Here is a 22,312-nt window from a genome sequence, read left to right on the forward strand (position 1 = left end):
CGTTTATTTATTTTTGAGACAGAGAGAGACAGAGCATGAACAGGGGAGGGGCAGAGAGAGAGGGAGACACAGAATCGGAAGTAGGCTCCAGGCTCTGAGCCGTCAGCCCAGAGCCCGATGCGGGGCTCAAACTCCCGGATGGTGAGATCGTGAGATCGTGACCTGAGCTGAAGTCGGACGCTTAACCGACTGAGCCACCCAGGCGCCCCTTTAATGTTTATTTATCTTTTTGAGAGGGAGAGAGAGAGAGAGAATGAGCAGGGGAGGGGGCAGAGAGAGAAGGGGACAGAGGATCCGAAGTGGGCTCTGTGCTGACAGCCCGAGGTGGGGCTTGAACTCTCAAACTATGAGATCATGACCTGAGCCAAAGTCAGAGGCTTAGCCAACTGAGCCACGCAGGTGTCCCTCAGTTTTCTTTCTAAAACCCTCCAAAGACAAGAGCAGCTTAAAATCTCTAATTAAAATGACTTAAAAACTTGTTTCCTATACTTGTTGGTCGCCAGCGACCATTGTTTTGTTTTCTGTTGTTTCCACGCAGCTTCTTCTTTGTTTCTGCTCTTGCTCTCTTTTTCCTCGGCCAGCTGCGCCATTTTTATCACGTTCATAATCACTATCACGTTTAGTTTTCTTGCCCTGAACTTTTCTTTGCCCATTCCAGACAGCTTTATTTCCCTTTCTTTGTCCTTTAAAGCTGAGACCTTTAGACTTCCACTTATTTAGGGATTCTTATTGATTTATGACTTTTTTCTCTTTTTTTTTAATGTTTATTTATTCTTGAGAGATGCAGAACATGAGCCAGGGGAGGGGCAGAGAGAGGAGGAGACACAGAATCCGAAGCGGGCTTCAGGCTCTGAGCCATCAGCACAGACCCTGACGTGGGGCTCGAACTCACAAACCATGAGATCATGACCTGAGCCAAAGTCAGATGCTCAATTGACTGAGCCGCCCAGGCATCCCAGATTTATGACTTTTTTCAATGCTTCTGGTTCCATGTCTTCCTTTTAGTACTTCCCAGATCACTTCTCTGTTCCTTTATTATAAGTTACCATCATTTGCATCTTTGGCTTTATCCAATGTCTCCTTAGCTCCTTCATTAAATAGAATTATTCCCTCTTTTGCTCCTCTGACAAAGTCTATCCATTTTATTTCACCATGATTTAAGAAAAAGATATGCAAGGGGCGCCTGGGTGGCTCAGTCGGTTGAGCATCCAACTTCAGCTCAGGTCATGATCTCACGGTCCATGGGTTCAAGCCCTGCGTCGGGCTCTGTGCTGACAGCTCAGAGCCTGGAGCCTGCTTTGGATTCTGTGTCTCCCTCTCTCTCTGCCCCTCCCCCGTTCATGCTCTGTCTCTCTCTCTCTCTGTCTCAAAAATAAATAAAACATTTAAAAAAAATTTTTTTTAAAGATATGCAAATCTTCTCTACGGTCTGTTCATCTAAGCTCCCCCGAAATTTCATCAAGCATCCAATCTTTTCTGCTAGAGATTTCATTTCAGCACTTTCTGCTAACTTTTGTTTTTCTTCTTTCTCTTGTTTGGGATACAATTTAGCCTTTTCATTTTGCCTTCTTTCTTCCTCTTTTTCCTTTTCTTTCTCCTCCTCCTCCTCACCATCCTTCTCCTTCTCCCTACCCTCCTCCTTCACTCCCTCTGCCTTTTTTTTCTCTTTCTTCTTCTCTTCTGCTTCTGCTTCTGCTTCTCCTTCCAAAGTAGTCTTCCTTGAAAAGTATTATCAAGTCCCTGTCTTTGTTCTTCTGTCCAGGAGTCTCAACAAACTTCTTAGATTCAATAGTATCAAACACAGCATATATTGATCCCTTAAATACTTGGTGCAATGTTCTTTTCATCTGAATATTTAGTATTTGGCCTTTATCTCTGATCACCCTTGTATGTCATCAAGAGTTGCATCAGTTGGGAAGTTTTTAATATAAACAGATCTTTTTTGGTATCATTTTTATGCTCATCAGTCACTTCAAGATGAGGTTTGCTTGGAGATCTTCTGATTTTAGTTTTAGCTTCACTTATTTCCATGAGTCCTTCCTTTGGTTTGCTCAATGCTTCTATAATGGTTAGATGGCTAGATGAATTTTATCATTATCTTTAAAGGTAACCAACCCTTATTCAGTTTGATCCATGCCTTTAAGATTTTATCACGTGGCACACTGAAGTCACCAAAATCTTACTCAATTTGACGACAGATTTTGGCCTCCAGAGCAGCCTTCCACCCCACCCCCCCATTATCACCATTTCACCCATTCTGGCTGTCTTTAAGGTCCCGTTCCACAGACCTGAGGTCACTAACAGTGACAACAGACAGCTATGTATCCACTTCCCAGCACTACCAGTTGCCCTAATGCACATAAAGATAGGGGCCATTTTCTGTATGCTTTTTAATTGGGTTGTCTTTTTTTTTATTGAGATGCAATAGGTCTTTATATATTCTAGATACAAGTCCCTTATCAGATACATGATTTGCAAAAATTTTCTCCCATTCTGTGGATTACCTTTACATTTTCACCATGATGTCCTTTGAAGCCCCACAGTTTCTAATTTGGGTAATGCCCAATATTCACTGTACATTAGCTTTTTAAAATAAAGATTGGCTTTGTGCGAACTTTGGGGGATATTCTGTGTGTCTGTGTAAGTCATTAATTGCATATTACTTAACATATGCTTTTTGGGGGCACCTGGATGGCTCAGCCAGTTAAGCGTCTGACTCAATTTAGCTCAGGTCATGATCTCACAGTTCATGGGTTCGAGCCCCACATCAGGCATTCAAAGCCTACTTGGAATTCTCTCTCTCCTCTCTGCCCCTTCCCCCACTTGCATGTGCATTCTCTCTCTCTCTCTCTCTCTCTCTCTCTCTCTCTCTCTCTCTCTCTCCTCTCTCTCTCTCTCTCCCTCTCAAAATAAAGAAATAAACTTTAAAAAAATAAATAGGGGTGACTGGGTGGCTCAGTCGGTCAAGTGTCCGACTTTGGCTCAGGTCACAATCTCACGGTTCGTGGGTTCAAGCCCTGCGTCGGGCTCTGTGCTGACAGCTCAGCCTGGAGCCTGCTTTGGACTCTGTGTCTTCCTCTCTCTCTGCTCCTCCCCCACTCATGCGCGCTCTCTCTCTCTCAAAAATAAACATTAAAAAATGTTTTTAATAAAAAAAATAAATAAAATGTGGTTTTTCTAGGAGGGAGGGAGCTTTCCCAGCATGGCAATGCTTATACCACTAACCTTAACTAAAGAATACAGATACATTACTAAATTTACATTTTACTACTTCAAACTGGTTAACTATACTTTAACTATACATTGTAATTCATTTTTATTTGTAGAAGTTATAGGTAATTGCCTTCCAACCCTTACCAGGCTGAAAGATAGCAAAAAAAAAAAAAAAAAAAAAAAAAAAAAAAAGTGCTACAAGACAGCTGTACTATCATTTCTGTGCTTCCATTTTGACATAAGGTAGCGATTTCAGATGTACGTAACTCTTACATGACCTGATTCTTGGACTCAGGAAATATTACTTAATGGCATCTGGGCTTTTCACATTTATCTAACCTGCACTATTTGGGAGGGATTATTTAATAATATCCGAATTATTATTCCATACAATCATTTTCCACTCGTTTGATCGTGTTTTCTTTTTTTTTTTTCTTGTTTATGTTTATTTAGTTTGAGAGAGGGAGAGAGAGAATGAGTGGGGGAAGGGCAGAGAGAGAGGGAAAGAGAGAATCCCAAGCAGGCTCCATGCTGTCAGTGGAGAGCCTGACCTGGGGCTCAATCCCACCACCATGAGATCGTGATCTGAGCCAAAATCAAGAGTCAAACACTTCACCAACTGAGCCACCCAGGTGCTCTGATCATGTTTTCTAATATTTATTGGCTATTTTTAGAAAGCTTGAAAAGTATCACACTGGGTCAATGAATATCTACATATTCCCAAGGGCCACTGAGTAATCGAAGCTAAATTAGAACTTAACTACAAACACAAAATATCATCATAAAGTTGCTTTGAACATGGCGTCTCTTAAGTACTTGGTTATCTCTAAAACTAGTTGTTGGGCATAAAGCCCGACACAGGGCTCGAACTCATGGACCGCGAGATCATGACCTGAGCTGAAGATGGATGCTTACCAACTGAGCTACACAGGCGCCCCACCCTAGTCTTTACTAATTAAGTATTACTAATGAGCAAACCTTCTATTTGTACCTCTGTGCCTGAAAACTTGCCCTATACACAATTTTCATGTCTTAGATATGAGGTCATAGGAACATATGCCCACTCAAGCCCACCTATCATAAGAAATATTAGTAATTACATGAGGCCTAAAGGTCTAGAACCAGTAACTAGAAATCTCTCTCCCTCTCTCTCTCTCTCTCCCTCCCTCCCGCCTTCCCTCCCTCACTTTCTCTTTCTATCTTTTCCTATTCATCAGTGCACCAGGACCCAACCTGGATATCCAAAAGAGTTCAGTCTCTACATATACATCTGTCATCCACCCTGGTCCAATTACTCGTAGTCAAAATAAGGTTCTCTGGCCCTCTACTCTCTTGCCAGGGCGTATTGAAATAGATTCCCTGAGAAAGGCTATGAGCAAACTTTCTAAGAAGGTGTGAATGTGGATGGGAAATGATTACTATCTCTGGCACCTTTCATGATCTTTGTCCAAGACCACCCCTGCCCCAAAGAGATAGTGGTCCCAAATGCTGAGACTTCTTAGAAAAATGTATCTGGAACATTCTGGAAATTTCACAATATTCTATAAATAAGACTTCAGAGAGTGTTCTAAGATCCAAAAGAAATAAGGCACTAATAATATTGCCTGTGCCACAGGATACATAATAAAAGTATCGGATTTCAACTTAACTTTGTATATAAAAATAAGGACCAAAAAAAATGTATCTAACAATACTGACCACATCCACTCTTCTATGAGTATAAAGGGGATACAAAAAGTATCATAGGGGGAAAGTCCAAGCAAAGATTAGGTCCACCACTCAAAGCGGAGTTTGAGGCTTAATTCATCTGTTCAGTTCATTACACCTCGCTCCTGACTCAGGCAACAACACTTCACTGGTTGATCTGAAACTAAGCCAAAACAGATTCGTGTATCTAATTTATCAATGGACTCATACAGAATAGAGGACACACATAGATTAAAGACAATGGACAAGATCCCTGTTCATACCATGGTGACAAAATGGACCCTCCCTAAAAATGCCTCTGGTGATCCACAGTGACGGAATACTGAAAAAGAGGGGCTTATGAAGTATTGAGATAAAGAACGGGCTTTCTTATCTGGGCCCCTTGAAAAACCCCTCTGAGAGTTAGACTGAAACAGTCATACATTAGTTCCTATGGCGAAATCATCAACAAAATAATTTCTAAATTTCTACAATTTAGTCTGGTCCTGGTTTCCTGTACATGTCTCCAGAATTCTCAAAATCCACAACGACTAAAAGTAAGATCTTCGTAGATCCTTAAAATGTTAACGTATCCACCTAAATATGTGTCTCTCTGTTGTCCCAGTGAGACAAGCTGGGTGCTGCGCATGGAGGGATAAGGCCCATTGATTTCTTTATCTCAGATGAGCAAATGTTGGCTCCACAAAAGTTATTTCTGGCCAATACTTTAACCAAGCAACATTAATGGATGTCACCACAAAATATTCTGTTCTGTTCATCTGGAGGGCATCATCACTTACTGAAAGTTTGCCTCGCTCATGAGAAGCTTCTTAAATATGTCTCTCTCATGTATGAGGCTTTAAATTCCACACAGTTATTTATTTATTTATTTGCAGTTTTTACTGAGGCAGAATTGACTTACAAATTGTAAGATATTTGGGGCGCCTGGGTGGCTCAGTCGGTTAAGCGGCCGACTTCGGCTCGGGTCATGATCTCGCAGTCCGTTGAGTTCGAGCCCCGCGTCGGGCTCTGTGCTGACACCTCAGAGCCTGGAGCCTGTTTCAGATTTTGTGTCTCCCTCTCTCTGACCCTCCCCCGTTCATGCTCTGTCTCTCTCTGTCTCAAAAATAAATAAACGTTAAAAAAAATTTTTTAAAAATTGTAAGATATTTAAAGTGTGCATCATGGTGCTTTGATATATGTGTATGGCATGAAAGGACTCTCTCCCCATCTGGTTAATTAACACACCCATTACCTCTTCATCTTGACCTAGTGGTTTTGGGGGTTTGGGTTTTGGTTTTTTGTTTTGTTGTGAGTGTATGTGAGAAAAAGAGAGAGAACACTTAAGTCCTACCGTCCTAGCCCATTTCAATTATAGGACATAGTGTGCTCAACTGTGGTCACTGAATTTCACATCAGACCCGCAGACCGCATTCACCTTGAAACTGAGAGCTTGTAAATTTCACTGTTCACAAACTATTGAATATGTAACGGTTTTAAAGATTCTAAGAGTAAAAGAGCCTTAAAATTGCATCAACTGAATGTTCAAATTGCTACTAAAAAAGGAAATGGACCATACACATTATATGAGCTTCAAACGACATACAGGTGCCCCCCACTTTTTGAAAGTTCCCAGTTACGCGACCTCACTTCTACAAAACACCTGCATTACTACCTGTTTTCACTAACTGCAAGGGATCTGAAGAAGATATTGCCTGCTGCATTAAAAAGGCAAAAAGCAAAAATAGCACCCAATGTTGGTTTTGCAGCAAACCATTACAGAGGCTGTGGGCACCGTGAGCAGTGAGAGTGGACCACCCCCCCGCCCCCCCCCCCCCCCCCCCCCCCCCCGCCAAGCTCCTTTCCAAGGACCTACATTCAGCATCTCAGCATGAAACCATCATAGCTTTGAACTGTGTCTGGGGGCATCAGTGCTTTATCTTGATTTATTCTGTGCATCCATTAGCAAGATGTGTCCAAAGGTATCTGAAAAGCCTAAGAGTGGTTATTTTTTGGGTCCAGCACACTCAAATACTTTTCCATATAAGTTCGTGGTAATTGCTTCTTCACTTTACACCATTTTGGCCTATGAAAGGTCTCCTAGGATCAACTCTACTTTTGGATAGGAGGGGTAACCTGTATTGGAACTATCACTAGCTATCATTACTGTCCATTAGACCTGACCAATAAATGCTATGAAAATATTCCAACATCATGCCTTCTTCTAATGAATTCTTGTTTGTTAGCCAAACCCCCTGTATTCACCACCACCCCCCCTCCCCCCCCCCCCCCCAAAGCTGGGACATTTAGATCTGCTTAGACTAAGAGTAGGGCATCTGGGTGGCTCAGTCAGTTAGGTGTCCAATTCCTGATTTCGGCTCAGGTCATGATCTCAGGGTCGTGAGGTGGAGCCCCATGGTGGGCTCCCAACTGGGCACAAAGCTTGCTTAAGAGTCTGTCTCTCTCTGCCCCTCCCCCTCGTACATGCTCTCTCTCTCTCTCTTTCTCTCTCAAAAACAAAAATACATAAATAAAAGGAGCAATATTTGAAATGCTATGAAATTGCACAGACGATGCAGAAAAGTTAGGTGGCTAACTTCCACCTCTACCTATATGTTCTTTTCATCTCTACGTCACCCACGTTACCAGTGTGATGAATGCCTGGAACATGATAACTATTCCTTTATGTTTAAAGTGATCAAAAAAATAAGTGAATACATTAATAAATAAATCCAGAGCAAAGCAAAAAAAAAAAAAACTTTATTATGTGGAGAATCAAGGTCACAGAAGAAGTAGATACATCTCTTGCCCCAGGATGTCCGAAGAGGTGGTGTTTCTGGTTTAGGAAGAGTGGAGACCAGCGGAGCCAGCCCCTGACTCATATCTGGATTGTAAGAAGTGTGGTGGTGGGTAAAATAACATAGTCCGTCTTCCCATCAGGCTGTACCAAAAAGGAAGGTGACTTTGGGGCTTTCTTGTGTTTTTTGTTTTCGCCTTCATTAACACAACATAATTTCCCATTTCGACATGCCACTTCGTAGATTTCCCCCATCTCGCATTTCTTCCGGCAGTAGCCTGTTATATTACTAAAGCATTTCCTGGGTCGTGCCGTATCTGTGCACAGAAAACAACATTGGACGCAGATTAGTTCCGGAGGCAGAGTAGAAGGCGTGTGTGGTTCCCGTAAGTTTTGGCCTCCTGTGGTTCCAAAGTCAACCATATGCTGGTGAGAGAAAACGAAGCGCCTCCTCCTGGCAAATCATCCCAAATTAAGGACATCAAAGCCCCAGGCTCCTAGCCAATACCCAGTTATCTCTGAGAACATCAGAACCTATATGACCAGAAAAGAGAGACCAACGCATGGTTACCAACTGTTGTTATGTCCCACCCCTGGGCTCTGGCAAATCTGACTCTGTCTCCCATGCCCCAAAGTCAGTACTCGCTCAGCCTTACCCGGGTCCAGTGTCCCCAAAGAGTGCCAACTTGCCACCGTGGCATGACTCAAAGCCAAGTTAACCTTTAAAAGAGTATCACAGACAGGGCTTTTTAAGTTAAGAGAGACAGTGGGTTTCACAGTCATTGACACGGGCAGCAGAAATCTCCCTTTGCCAACACCTTGTGGGTCTCCACAATAAATGCTGCAGAGAACTTCCTTTATCCAGCCTCTGTGTCTTCATAACCATGCTCCTCCTGGCTCTGCTCTCTCTCTCACTCTCTCTCTCTCTCTCTCTCTCCTCCTTTTTGTCTCAAATAAATGTGTTGCCCAGGGAATCAAACCCAATTCCATGAGTACCCATCTCCCTAGAGATCCAAACTATTCGGAGTATTGTACGGAGGTCCTAAATCGCCTGTTTCTAATCTTTATTTGCCCCTGTACCCATATTTGGACAAGCTCACAGAACAAAGAGGGAGAAAAGAGACATTTCCTCACATGAAATTCAATCATTATGAAACTGGGTCATCCATACTCAATCGACAGATGAGAAAACTGAAATTCAAAGGGAATAATTAGCTCGGTTCATACAACTAATCAGTGGTCAAGATATATTTTAACTTCACATCTACATGATTCCAAAGCTTGTACTGTTCTCATTACTGTTGTAGCATAGGCTGAAAATGAGTTTGGACGGAAAAAGGCATGGTGAGGTTCCTGTGTGAAAACTATGTTCAATTACAAAGATCATTCTAGAGGATGGGTTCATGCCTCCCTTTGGAAAGGACTTCCAAGAGTACAGCCCTGATGTCTTCTTACCACCCTGAATGCTTTCTTCTAAGACACAGACTCAGGGAGAGTGGGTACTTTTGATGACATGGGCAAGACAGCAACAATCTGAAGGCCCTGGCCCCGCTCCTACAGACAGAGTAGTATCTCCTAGGGTTTCATGGTACATTTGGACAAGTTACCTGCTGGTAGGACCTCAAAGGGCAGCACAATGAGAACCAGAAACAGCTTCATGTTTACAGACTTCCCAAGAGAAACAGGCAGCACAATTTCGTTGCCCGGCGATCTCTGTCACACACGGTCTTTCAAGAACGAAACTAGAGTTTTGGGTGCTATCAGCATTCTGAGCTCTCGTTTTAACCCATATGGACGGACAGGAAATCCAAGTCTACCCTACCTTCATTCCCATATTTGGAGTTCACAGTTACAGAATGTTCCATCGCATCACACCCACTCTTCTTTACTCAGGATGTGAGCTCCCAGAGAGCAGGAACATTGATTTCTCCACCTGGGCCATCAGCCCAATTGGTTGGTCATATGTCCTTATTTGTGTGAGTCAGTCCTAGTTTATTCCTCTTGTTCCAATGTCCCATCCAGCTGGTGCCAACTTTTACTCGCAAAAGTAACCCATTTGGAAGATTAAGTAAATCATTAGCTGATAAAGGCAGACAGATACACACATCCAATAGTGATTTTTTTACTGTATGAAACTATCGTAGGAAAAATAGTATTTTTACGTATGAAACTTCCAGAAAGTCATCTAGTCTTAATGCATCTTAAGACTGCCTTAAGGTTTGCCCAGATAGATTGGTATTACTTTGGAGTCTCCAATGAAGTCTTCTCCAGTACAGAGCAATTCTACAAATGAAGTCTTTCAAAAGAGCAAATTAAAAAAAAAAAAATCAGATCTCATTAGTACAGTGTTCAACGCATTATGAACTAGTCCCTGCTAGTCTCTGCTCACCTCTCTAGGCATTTTAGAGAACCACTTATGTTTCTGCCAAATTGGTGTGGGTGCCTCAACCCAACTTGTTACTTCCACAACCTGTTTCTTTGCACATTTAAATCTCTCTTGGGGCGCCTGGGTGGCTCAGTCGGTTAAGCGGCCGACTTCGGCTCAGGTCATGATCTCGCGGTCCGTGAGTTCGAGCCCCGCGTCGGGCTCTGTGCTGACAGCTCGGAGCCTGGAGCCTGTTTCGGATTCTGTGTCTCCCTCTCTCTGACCCTCCCCCGTTCATGCTCTGTCTCTCTCTCTGTCTCAAAAATAAACATTAAAAAAAATTGAAAAATAAATAAATAAAAAATAAATCTCCCTTCACAAATTTATATCATGCTCTCCCATCCTGTCCATCAAGCTGGCCCTATTGAGCTCCTAATTTTCCTTCCAAACCGAGTTCAGTCATCTCCACGACTGTGAAAGTTTCCCTTGACCCAACTAAATATGCTGCAAACTCCCTTCTTTTGTCAACACTGTATCTTGTCCATATTTTTGGTGGCGGTCACAATACGTCACGTTCCAATTATTTGTTCATCTGTAATAATCTATGAGCCCCTCAAGGGCAGGCCACTGGCCTTGTTCAATTTGGAGTTCTTAATGCACAACACAAAACCCATGCTATATTCTCAGTGTGTAATTACAGAATGAATGATTGCAAAGAACCAAACAAATTATTGCTCTATAAAATACCCAAGACAGTAATGAAGTTAATTAAGACATTTCCTAAAGAATTCTGTTTACCATGTTTTCCAATTTCTGGACACCAGAACTTTGAATTTACAGTAATTAGTAATTACAGTAATTTTGAATTACAGCCCACCCAAATAGCTTTCCGTGACCACAAAGAATCTGGGAATATGTGAAGGCTGAATAAATATTTGTTGATGATAATGAAACTTGTATCACAACACAGGGTTCAGGCTACAGCTAGGGTTAGGAATGAATACTGTGTATAGCATATTATGTTTGCCAGTAACCAGAGTGAATTAAATTTGTCAAGGAGGAGGAAGTGCCAAATGCTACTGATATTTCAAGATGAGGAACAAGAATTGACCAGTGGCCCCACCAGATCTGTACTAGTCCCACCAGTACCTCATTGGTTTCAGCTCAATGACCTCTTACATGTGCCTACTATATGACAAATGCATTTTGTATACATCACTTACTTTAAGCCTTTGCATTTATGAAGTACAAAATTAATACCTCTCTCTTTCCAGTTGGAAAACTACGATTTAGGGAATTGCTAATGTGTCCAATGTCACACAGCTAGTAGGGAATGAACTAGGATCAACCCAGGTTGATCCCATGATCAACCCAGGTTCTCCATGAACCTAAAAGTAAAGGCCTTAGCTATTAGCTAACTTGCCTCTTTTGGGCAGTTGCCTCCTTTGGGTCAGTCTTTGAGAGGCCAAGACAAAATATTCAAATACAAGATGTTGCTTTGTTCACAAAATTTATTGGTCATGCACTTGACTGGACATCCTCCCACCCACCTCCTTATATCCCACTCACCACTCGGAGAGCAACCTATATTGAGAGAATTCGTATTTCTGATTTTCACAGGTGACATTGTTACATCCTGGAAGTAATATCTCTTGCCTGCTTGAATAGATTCCTAAGTCTTTGTTGGTCAACTCCTTGTCACCTGTGTCAACTCTTTAATATCAGAGAGATCTTTTGCAATCCTTATGGGGCACAAAAAGCACACAGTCTCATTTTCAAAGCCCTTTGTGGCTAAGCAAGAGATTTCCCCTTGAGTAGACCGGGATGCATAATTAAATGTTGCATTTTAGTTGTGGTCATTAAAAAGAAAAATCACCCATCAACGTTTGTAACTGCACCTCCCACTGTGACCCACAGTCATACAAATTGCTTTTAATACCTTACTTATAAATGAACTTTAAATGTGTTATATTTCTTAGAAATATCCTCTGAATTCTACTCAAGATGTTATCTTCCCCAAATGTTGAATAGGCTAAATCCAGACAAGGAATAGGATTCCTAATTCCCTCTTACAAAGACTGGAGGACTCAAGCAAGATTCTTCTGTTGTTCTTTCTTTAGAGATGTGAGGAAGTTGAATTAACACTTCATGCTAGAAAAAATCAGACACACAGACAAACAAAAAAGGTGAAAATAGACCACCCATACTCTTGCCTCTGTTGCTAACATACTGATGTTTAGCCTTCTAGATATCACACTCCAAAAGTCATTTATTTTGATAACTGTGTAAGAAGTAAGATGAAATAAAGTGAGCTTGCTTGCTTTTCAGCCACTCAGTTTAAAATAGAGTCTGCTAGTCAACACTCCCTGGGCACACACACACTTATAAGCATACAAAGTCTACATTCATCTCTCTGATTCAAGAAACAGGCCTATTGGCCAAGCAGACATGACCCAATACAGAAGAACCATATTCGGCTATGTTTGCTATCCACCATTATGCCTAAATATATGCCACCAGATAGTTTCAGAAAAATAAAAAATATAAAAGAAGAACTTAAATGAATAAGGATAAATAACTTCAAAGGAAATAAAGCTAATAATGAGGACAAAGGAGAATTATTAAAAATGATAAGAGTGACAGATTTGACTACATAAAGTGCGTAACATCTTTATAACAAAATGCACGCAGGAGAGGGTTCAAGCCAGTGTAAGACCTGGGTCAGGTCATGGTCTCACAGTCATGGGATTCAGCCCTGTGTCGGGCTCCATGCTCATCATGGAGCCTGCTTGGGATTCTCTCTCTCCCTCTCTCTGTGCCCCTCCCCCACTCTCTCTTTCTCTCTCTTTCCCTCTCTCAAAATACATAAACTTAAAAAAAAGATAATCAGAGTAGAATAAAATTTATAAATGCATTCTATACCATAAAAGGATTAAAATCCATAATATATAAAGAGTGTTTACAAATCAATAACAAAATGACAAATGACCCAGTAGAAAATAGGCAAGCAATATCATAGAAACAAAGTATGTATGTGCTTCTTGCAGAAGGTTGATATAAATTTAGAAATACAATGTTCATTTTAAGAGAATCTGCTTTTAATCCATAAATTGTCTCACAAAATAGATTTATTAGGTTAAGACTGAGGGACCCAATTAGGATTGCAATTTGCTGTATATTACTGTTCATTCTCATTCCACTGCACTCCTGAGGCCCAAGTATACCAGGAATGTGTCATATTTTATGAAATGCACATTTGGAACTTTTGTGTGTGTGTTTGCACAATAAGTGTGAAACATTACACAAAAAGCATACAAATGTCTCGTGATAATACCAGTTCACAAACGATATTTGCTTAAATACTAAAGATATAGGTGCTGGGGGGGCCTGGGTGGCTCAGTCAGTTAAGCGTCCAACTTTGGCTCAGGTCATGATCTTGCAGTTTGTGAGTTGGAGCCCCGTGTCAGGCTCTGTGCTGACAGTTCAGAGCCTGAAGCCTGTTTCAGATTCTGTGTCTCTTCTCTCTGTCTGTCCCCTGCTCTCGCTCTGTCTCTTTCTCTCTCAAAAATAAACATTTAAAAAAATCGTTTCAAAGATATAAGTACTTTAAGTAGCTTTAAATATGCCATTTAATCGGGGCGCCTGGGTGGCGCAGTTGGTTAAGCGTCCGACTTCAGCCAGGTCACGATCTCGCGGTCTGTGAGTTCGAGCCCCGCGTCAGGCTCTGGGCTGATGGCTCGGAGCCTGGAGCCTGTTTCCGATTCTGTGTCTCCCTCTCTCTCTGCCCCTCCCCCGTTCATGCTCTGTCTCTCTCTGTCCCAAAAATAAATAAAAAATGTTGAAAAAAAAAAAAAAATTAAATATGCCATTTAACCATTGCTCTCCTTCCCCCCCCCCCCCAGAACTATTAACAGATGAAAGTATATGAAATAAACAATGTGATTTGGTCTCCTTGCTGCAGTGTGTTTCAGATCATATTATAAAATCAAAAATGAATCTGAAGTTTTATTTGTTTTTGTTATTTTCTTTTTTTAATTTTTTTTCCACGTTTTTTTATTTATTTTTGGGACAGAGAGAGACAGAGCATGAACGGGGGAGGGGCAGAGAGAGAGGGAGACACAGAATCGGAAACAGGCTCCAGGCTCCGAGCCATCAGCCCAGAGCCCGACGCGGGGCTCGAACTCACGGACCGCGAGATCGTGACCTGGCTGAAGTCGGACGCTTAACCGACTGCGCCACCCAGGCGCCCCTGTTTTTGTTATTTTTTTGAGAGTTAAATAATACCATGATATGTGGATAGAGAGGTATCACCAGTGGCTTTGATGCGGCATTCCATAGCATGCCAAAGACAGACTTTTCTCCAGGTGAGATGTATGGCTACCCATGTCTGCCTGATTCTTCGGGGCTTTTATTGATAAGAACTATCAGGTCAGAGGAACACAAGATAAAAGAAAAAGATCATATGTTACTTATGAGAAATAAATGGTTAACTGATAATTAGTGAATCTGGTTTCAGCAGATTGGCCTTAGAGATGGTCAGAGTAAGTCTCTAGTAATAATGATTGAAAAACTTGAAGTGACTTTTTTTTTTAAGTTCAAAGAGTGTCAGATAGGGGCACCGGGGTGGCTCAGTCAGTTAAGTGTCCGACTTTGGCTCAGGTCATGATCTCACAGTTCGTGGGTTCAAGCCCCACATCGGGCTCTGTGCTGACAGTCTGGAGCCTGGAGTCTGCTTCTAAGTCTGTGTCTCCCTCTCTCTCTGCCCTTCCCCCACTTACACTCTGTCTCTCTCTCTCTCTCTCTCAAAAATAAATAAACATTAAAAAAGAAAAAAAAAACATAAGCAGAAGAAACCAGATCTGTCAATCAACCAACGACATGCCAGATGCCTTCATGTTTCACCTTCTGTGTATCTAAACCCAAGTTGATCTCAGCTAAATATTTCTCTTCTCCCTCAATAATAAAAAAAAATTGATAGTAAAAACAAACATGTTATAGAGATTTTTCTCAATTTATAATGAAGTTGCATCCTGATAAGCCCATTCTAAGCTGAAAATATCATAAATCAAAAATACATTTAATATACTTAGCCCACTGACCACCATAACTTAGCCTAGCTGACCTTAAATGCGCTCAGAGCACTTACATCAACCTGCAGTTGGGCAAATCATCTAACGCAAAGCCTATTTTATAATAAAGCAGTGGATATCGCGTGTAGTTTCTTGACTACTGTACTGAAAGTGAACAACAGAATGGTTGATGGTTACAGCATGGCTGTTAAGTATATCGGTTGTTTACCCTGACGGTCGGTCGCAAGGCTGACTGGATACTGCCGATACCCAGCATCAAGAGAGAATATCTTACCACACATCACTAGCCTGGGTAAAGATCACAATTCAGGGGCGCCTGGGTGGCTCAGTCGGTTGAGCGTCTGACTTTGGCTCAGGTCACGATCTCGCGGTTTGTGAGTTTGAGCCCCGCGTCGGGCTCTGTGCTGACGGCTCGGAGCCTGGAGCCTGCTTGGGATTCTGTGTCTCCTTCTCTCTGCCCCTCCCCCACTTGTGAGTGTGCTCTATCAAAAATAAATAAATGCAAAAAAAAATTAAAATAAATAAATAAAGATCACAATTCAAATTCAAAATATGGTTTTTACTGAACATGTATCACTTTCGCAACCACTGTAAAATCAAAAAGCCTAAGACAAAACATTGTAAGTCAGGGACCATCTATATGTGAAATTTTGAGTTCTAAAGGTGGGAAAAATTGCATTAATAATATTTATGGTAGGAAGAGTAATGGTCCCCTAAAGATGTCCACATTCTAATTCTCAGAAGCTGTGCATGTATGTTACATGGCAAGGGAGAGTCATGGTTGTAGACAGAATTAAGCTTGCTAATCAGCTGACCTTAAAATAAGGAGACTATCTTGGATTAACTGGATGGGTCTCATGTGATAACAAGGATCACCTAAACGTGGAAGAGGGAGGTAGACGAGTCAGTGTCAAAGAAAGATCTGACAATGCTATGTAGCTAGCTTTGGAGAAGGAGGAAGGGGCCATGACCAAAGAATCCAATCCTCTAGAAGCTGGAAAAGACGAGGAAAGATTTTCCCTTAAAGACTCCAAAAGGAACACAGCCCTGCTGACACTTTGCTTTTAGCCAAGTGAGACCCATTCCGGACTAACTGCAGAATTATAAGATGGTAAAGTTGTGTGGGCTTAAGCCACTAAATTTGTTGTAATTTGTAATTGCACCAACAGGAAATGAAGACAATATTCAATCTCGTGTCCAGAGGTCAGGCTCCTTCCAGTGATCTAGAACAATTCCATTACTCAGCCGAGTGATTATAACAAAGCACGTACCGTCAGAAAGGGCATATTTTGCCAGCAAGCTTCCAAACCTGAACCGACACTTTATTCACACAGGACAATTGGTATCATCTAGCCCAGAAAGTAAACCCTGAAATAACTCATTTGCAGGGGTTTTTCTCTGAGAGTTTTAAAACCTAAATTAGAGACACAGGGGCACCTGCCTGGTTCAGTTGGTGGAGCACACAACCCTTGATCTTGGGGTTGTGAGTTCAAGCCTCACATTGGATATAGAGATTACCCTTTAAAAAATAATAAAATATTTTAAAAATAAAGAAATCAACTAGAGATACATTCATCCTTTGAGAGAACAATCCAGAGAGATCTGAGGTACCTCTAGGCCAGGTTATGGAGGAAAGCCTATGTTCCCAGAAGGAGTTCACATACACCTTCAGATGTTCAGAAAAATGAAGAAGAAAAAAAAAGATTTTTTTCAATCAAAATAATTTTAGGGTAAAAATGTTATTTTGAAAACTCATTTACTGAGAGAGCAAACTAGGTATGTAGGTAATGGCTCAACAAAATACCTACTTCATCTGGAGTTTTTCCATATTGTTTTAGGTTGAAAACAATAGTTACAGATAATTATAAACTTTTGAAGCAACAAAATTGTTATACCTCAGAGAGCATGTATAAACTTTCAAGGTTAGTCAAAACTGGGTTCTTAATCCATTCCCTTCGTATCAGCCCAAGAGGCAACAGAAGATGTTAGGCATATTTTTCCCAGTTGAAACACTCCATCCAGTATTCCTGCAGCCCCCGAAAAACCCACTGCAGTCATGCTTCCTCCCCCTTTCTTCCATCCTTTCCACTGTCGAATTCAGAGTTTGCATTTATCATGACGAGCACTGAGGAATATATAGAATTGTTGAATCGCTAAACTGCACACTTGAAACTAATGTAACAATGTACGCTAATTATAATGGAACCAAAATCAAAAACATAAGTAAACAAACAAACAAACAAATAAAATGAAAATGAAAACATTCAGGTAGTTTGGACTTCGAGCACCACCTAGTGGCCAAAGCAAATCCTCTCATTAGCCGCCCAAGCATTCCAAACTCCAGAACTTCAAGGCAGAGCCCCAGCCATGATGAACATGTTTCTATGATTGTTCTTCATGGTCCGTGGACATCTAGAGACTTCAAAACATTAACAAAAGAATTTTCTAATATCAGGGAAAACCTTTAAAAATTCAAAAGCAACCATTATAGTTTTTACCCTGTGTAGGCAACTCTAAACAAATTTGTGTGCACAATATCTTCTGAAATTAAAAGTCAGGTATAAGGAGAAGCAAGTTGTCCCAACCACACCACTAGCCATTTTACATCAAGCAAATGCTATGTTAGAAAAAAGCTCTAGAGGCGCCTGGGTGGCTCAAGTCGGTTAAGCATCCGACTCTTGATTTCAGCTCAGGTCATGAGCTCGTGGTCATGGGACTGGGCTTCCCCACACTGGGCATGAAGCCTGCCTAAGATTCTTTCTCCCTCTACTGCTCGGGTGCTCTGTCTCTCTTTAAAAAGAAAAAAAAAAAAAGAAGGAGAAGGAGAAAGAGAAAGGGAAGAGGAAGGGGAAGGGGAAGGGAAGGTAAAACTCTAAATTGAATGGTCCTGGAGTGAATTTTTTTTTAAATCAGTTTTATTATACAAGATATATATCTTTAGTTAAAGCTAGATACTCTGATTCACAAACATGTCACGACCTTTAATAACGCTTTCTCGGATATGGGGTCAGGTTTCTTGGCTATGTTTTTAACAGACGACCTATTCTGTTGGAAGTTAAAACCACAGTCTATGACAATGGAAGAAACTCTTGTATCCACGGAACAGAGACCTCATGTGAAAAACTAAAAGCTTTTCCTCTAAGATCAGGAAAAAGACAGGCGTGCCCACTCTCACCACTTATCCAATATAGCATCAGAAGTCCTAACCAGAGCAATAAGGCAAGAAAAAGAAAAAAAGGACATCCAAATGGAGAAGGAAGAAGTAAAACTGCCATTGTTTGGGGATGACAAGATATTATATTCTGAAAACCTTAAAGATTCCACACAAAAAAAAACCTTGTTATAACAAATAAACAAATTCAGAGGGGCACCTTTGTGGCTCAGTCAGTTAAGTGTCTAACTCTTGATTTTGGCTCAGGTCATGATCTTACAGTTTGTGGGATCAAGTTCCGCATCAGCACTTATACACATGTTCTCTCTCTCTCTCTCTCTCTCTCTCTCTCTCTCAATAAGTAAGTAAACAAACAAACAAACTTTTTAAAAATCTGTGGCATTACTGGGGAACCTGGGTGGCTCAGTTGGTTAAGGACCTGACTTTTGGTTTTAGCTCAGGTCATGATTTCATGCTTCGTGGGTTTGAGCCCCACGTCAGCTGACTGACAGCTCAGAGCCTGGAGCCTGCTTCGGATTCTGTGTCTCCCTCTCTCTCTGCCCTTTCCCTGCTTGTGCTCACGCTTGCTCTCTCTCTCTCTCTCTCTCTCTCTCTCTCTCAAAAATAAATAAACATTAGAAAAACATTTTTAAGATATATACAAGTCTATACAACCAACTTTTAATCTTAGTTTCTTCTGGAGAGGGAGATGAGAAGGGTTTCAGGGATAAAGGAAACAGATCCCTGGTCTGTGAATCAATGAGGACTCAAATTCACAGCCTTGCTAGGTGATCCTTTGATAACTCCCTTTTCTTTCTTCAGCTTCACTTTCCTGTCTGTGACATAAACGTTGGACTAGATGTCCACCCCAGTTCTTGTATTCTAAGCTATTCGTTCAGCTTATCCCCCGGGATAAAAATGCCCCTTTGTCCTTTTAGGAAAGACCCGCTCTGTAATTTGGGGAGTGCATGAGATCATTGGGAGTGGAGGTTGTGTCCCCACCACATGCACTGGTAACTGAAGCAGACACCTAGATGCTTCATCCTCTACTTCCTCTACTGGCCACCCCCCACCCCTCCACACCTATGCCCCACTCCCTAGCTCTACCTTCTCCTCCCGGCTTCATTCCCTATCACCTCCCACCTGTTCTTACAGAACTCTCTTGCCTAGTCTCTTTGCCCCCCCTCGTGTACTCCAACAATCAGAGTGATTCTTTTCTAATCTATTTTGTTTCTAAAATGGCAAGGTTCTATATGACTTTATACAAAAATTAAACTAATCTAGAAGTATATAACGGAGAAAGTGAAAGCCACACACTGCCCATAGCACTAAAGAAAAGAAGATCTAGGGGCGCCTGGGTGGCTCAGTCGGTTAAGCGTCCGACTTCAGCTCAGGTCACGATCTTGCGGTCCGTGAGTTCAAGCCCCGCGTCGGGCTCTGTGCTGACTGCTCGGAGCCTGGAGCCTGTTTCGGATTCTGTGTCTCCCTCTCTCTCTGACCCTCCCCCGTTCATGCTCTGTTTCTCTCTGTCTCAAAAATAAATAAACGTTAAAAAAAAATTAAAAGAAAAGAAGATCTACAGTGAAGACTGGGACTCAGCCCACAAGAAACACCTGTAAAACATCCTGTTTACTCCTCTAGAGGGAGCTCTAGGACATTCGTGTGCTCCTTGATATGGTAGTAGATTGTTGTAAAGCCTTATGGTCCTGGAAAATGCATTACGCCATTCTATTAGCAAGTATAATGCTGATCTATCCTAACAAGGGGCATTATGATGTGCAGTAGCACAGGGACTGGGTTCACATTAGCTCCATTGCAGAAAGGCACTGCCACGATGTCACTTGTAGAGGCCACCATCATACGCATCAGTAAGCTGTCCTACCGGGATCCACATCTCCCGCTGTAAGGAGACCTTAACCCTGATCATTTAACAACTTCATACACTTTTTTTTCCTTTTTTTCTTGTTTTTTTAATTATTTTTTTATTTTTTTAAATAGGCTTCACACCCAACACAGAGCCCCAACACAGGGCTGGAACCTAGGATCCTGAGATCAAGACCTGAGCTGGGATCAAGAGTCGGACACTTAACCAACTAGGCCGCCCGGGTGCCCCACAAGTTCATACACTTTCTTTATGTTTCTCATTAACAGACCATTGAGGTCCAGACTATTGGTGCCAATGGATGGAAACACAAGGAAATCATAACTGATTCTTAAAAGCCTCTTCCCAGAAGTGACACCAATCATTTCACCTCACACGTTATTGGTAAGAACGAATTATATGACTACACTTAGATGCAGGGGGGAATGCGACATTGGCAACCTTTTCCAACTGACAGTTATATACTATGGAAGGGGAGGGCGCGTTTCAGGGGAAAGCTGGACAGAGTGGCCACAGGTATAGAGGAGGGTTGAAAGACGCAGAGAGGTACAGAGGAGTTGAAAGATGCTGGGTAGCTAAAAGATAGTGCCACATGTCTATGACAGGAGGGCACAGACACCAAAAGAAACGAGTGAACACTCTTTTCTTATTTTACAAATAACAATCACCAAAAAAGAAAGCACAATTTGTTACATATTCAAGCATTCAACAAGAAGAGACATTTTTGCGTCAACATGCTTCCAGAGTCTAAATACCCAAGTAATCATGTGGCTAGGTAATGAGGACTCCAACAAGTTTGGGATTACATAGAGTACCAATGTATATTGCATTGTACTAAAATGGTATGTTTTCTTTGTATTTGCTATTGTAACGCAAAGAATCGTGGTTCATTGTCCCAAAACAAATAGAACTGTGTTCAACTTGCTTATCTGCTATCATACAGCTTTATAAACGAACCTATCTTGTTTCTGACACTTACACAAATTTCGCCTCCGGAGAACTACAGGCGCACACACTCTGCACCCACCCCATGATCACCCGTGCAAATTTTCAGTCCCCTGCATGCGAGGCTGTCTTCCCGGGGAGATGGGAAATCTCTTGTAGGTCTTTGCTCTCTGGACGATGGCAGAAGGGTATGTGCGTAAGTGGCTGCAGAGCATGCTGTGCCCTGGGGTGACCTGGGGTGCCCTGGGGTGAGGGCCCGTTCGTAGGACTAGGAGAGATAAGTCACAGGTACAAAGAGATTGGGATCTGTCTGCCCAGACAGAGGGGTTATCAGAGGCTCCCCGAAAAGTTCACTGTACTTCCCACACTGGATTACCTTGATCCCTGAAATCGCCCTAGTCATGTGACCTAGATGAAGGAATTGACCTTGTTCAAGCTCTCCTTCTTAAGGTCTTTTATCTTCTAGTCCCTTGACCTGGATTTCCTGCACAATTTCTTTATTCCTCATCTCATTTCATGGGACAATAACTTCGCTAGGACTCTAACAATAGGGACAGGAGAAAGGGAAGGAATAAAACAAGGCTGGGGGGCATCACACAGTAGGAAGCAAATATTCTATGGGCACCAACCATGCACTGAATGCCACTTAAGTTACCACACTTAAAACTCGTAACACTTTCGGGGAGCCTGGGTGGCTCAGTCAGTTGGGCGTCCGACTTCAGCTCAGGTCACGATCTCGCGGTCCGTGAGTTCGAGCCCCGCGTCGGGCTCTGGGCTGATGGCTCAGAGCCTGGAGCCTGCTTCCGATTCTGTGTCTCCCTCTCTCTCTGCCCCTCCCCTGTTCATGCTCTGTCTCTGTCTCAAAAATAAATAAACGTTAAAAAAAAAATTAAAAAAAACACAAAATTCATAACACTTTCGAGTTTGGTGTCATTGCCAGCGTTTTTTAAATTTGGAAACTGAGGCTCAGAGGCTTGACAGGACTTCTCCAGGGTCTCATTAATGTGTGAGCAGCGTAAGCTGAATGGAATCTGTTCTGCCTAACTCCGCCTCCTGGGATTACACCCAGTCACATCTTCAGCTCCCTGATTTTGTTATTATGGAAGCCTTCTCCTTGAATTCATCAAGATATATACTCCCTTGACTCAAGTACATTTCATGTGTCAATCAGACTCTTCCTTCC

The 22,312-nt window shown here is 41.9% G+C and overlaps 1 protein-coding gene and 1 pseudogene across 2 annotated transcripts in view; both read right to left on the reverse strand.

Annotated features, from left to right (window-relative positions):
- Positions 1-483: 483 nt before the first annotated feature.
- On the reverse strand, positions 484-7,569 carry LOC109272222 (lupus La protein homolog; annotated as a pseudogene).
- Positions 7,570-7,674: 105 nt separating this feature from the next.
- Positions 7,675-22,312, reverse strand: part of DEFB128 (defensin beta 128) — a 40,056-nt gene continuing 25,418 nt past the window's right edge. Inside the window, exons 1-2 of one of the 2 annotated variants that reach the window (XM_019458891.1) lie at positions 9,304-9,616; positions 7,675-8,013 (exon numbers count right to left, since the gene is read on the reverse strand). In XM_019458891.1, the coding sequence (XP_019314436.1) occupies positions 7,778-8,013; positions 9,304-9,355 (288 nt within the window). In that variant the 5' untranslated portion in view covers positions 9,356-9,616 and the 3' untranslated portion in view covers positions 7,675-7,777. Of the gene's footprint in view, positions 8,014-9,303; positions 9,617-22,312 lie in introns of those variants that run through there. The other variant, XR_002082526.2, reaches the window with a different exon arrangement.

Source organism: Panthera pardus, unplaced genomic scaffold (assembly GCF_024362965.1).
Source record: "Panthera pardus isolate Hobbes unplaced genomic scaffold, ASM2436296v1 HiC_scaffold_25, whole genome shotgun sequence".
NCBI lineage: Eukaryota > Metazoa > Chordata > Mammalia > Carnivora > Felidae > Panthera > Panthera pardus.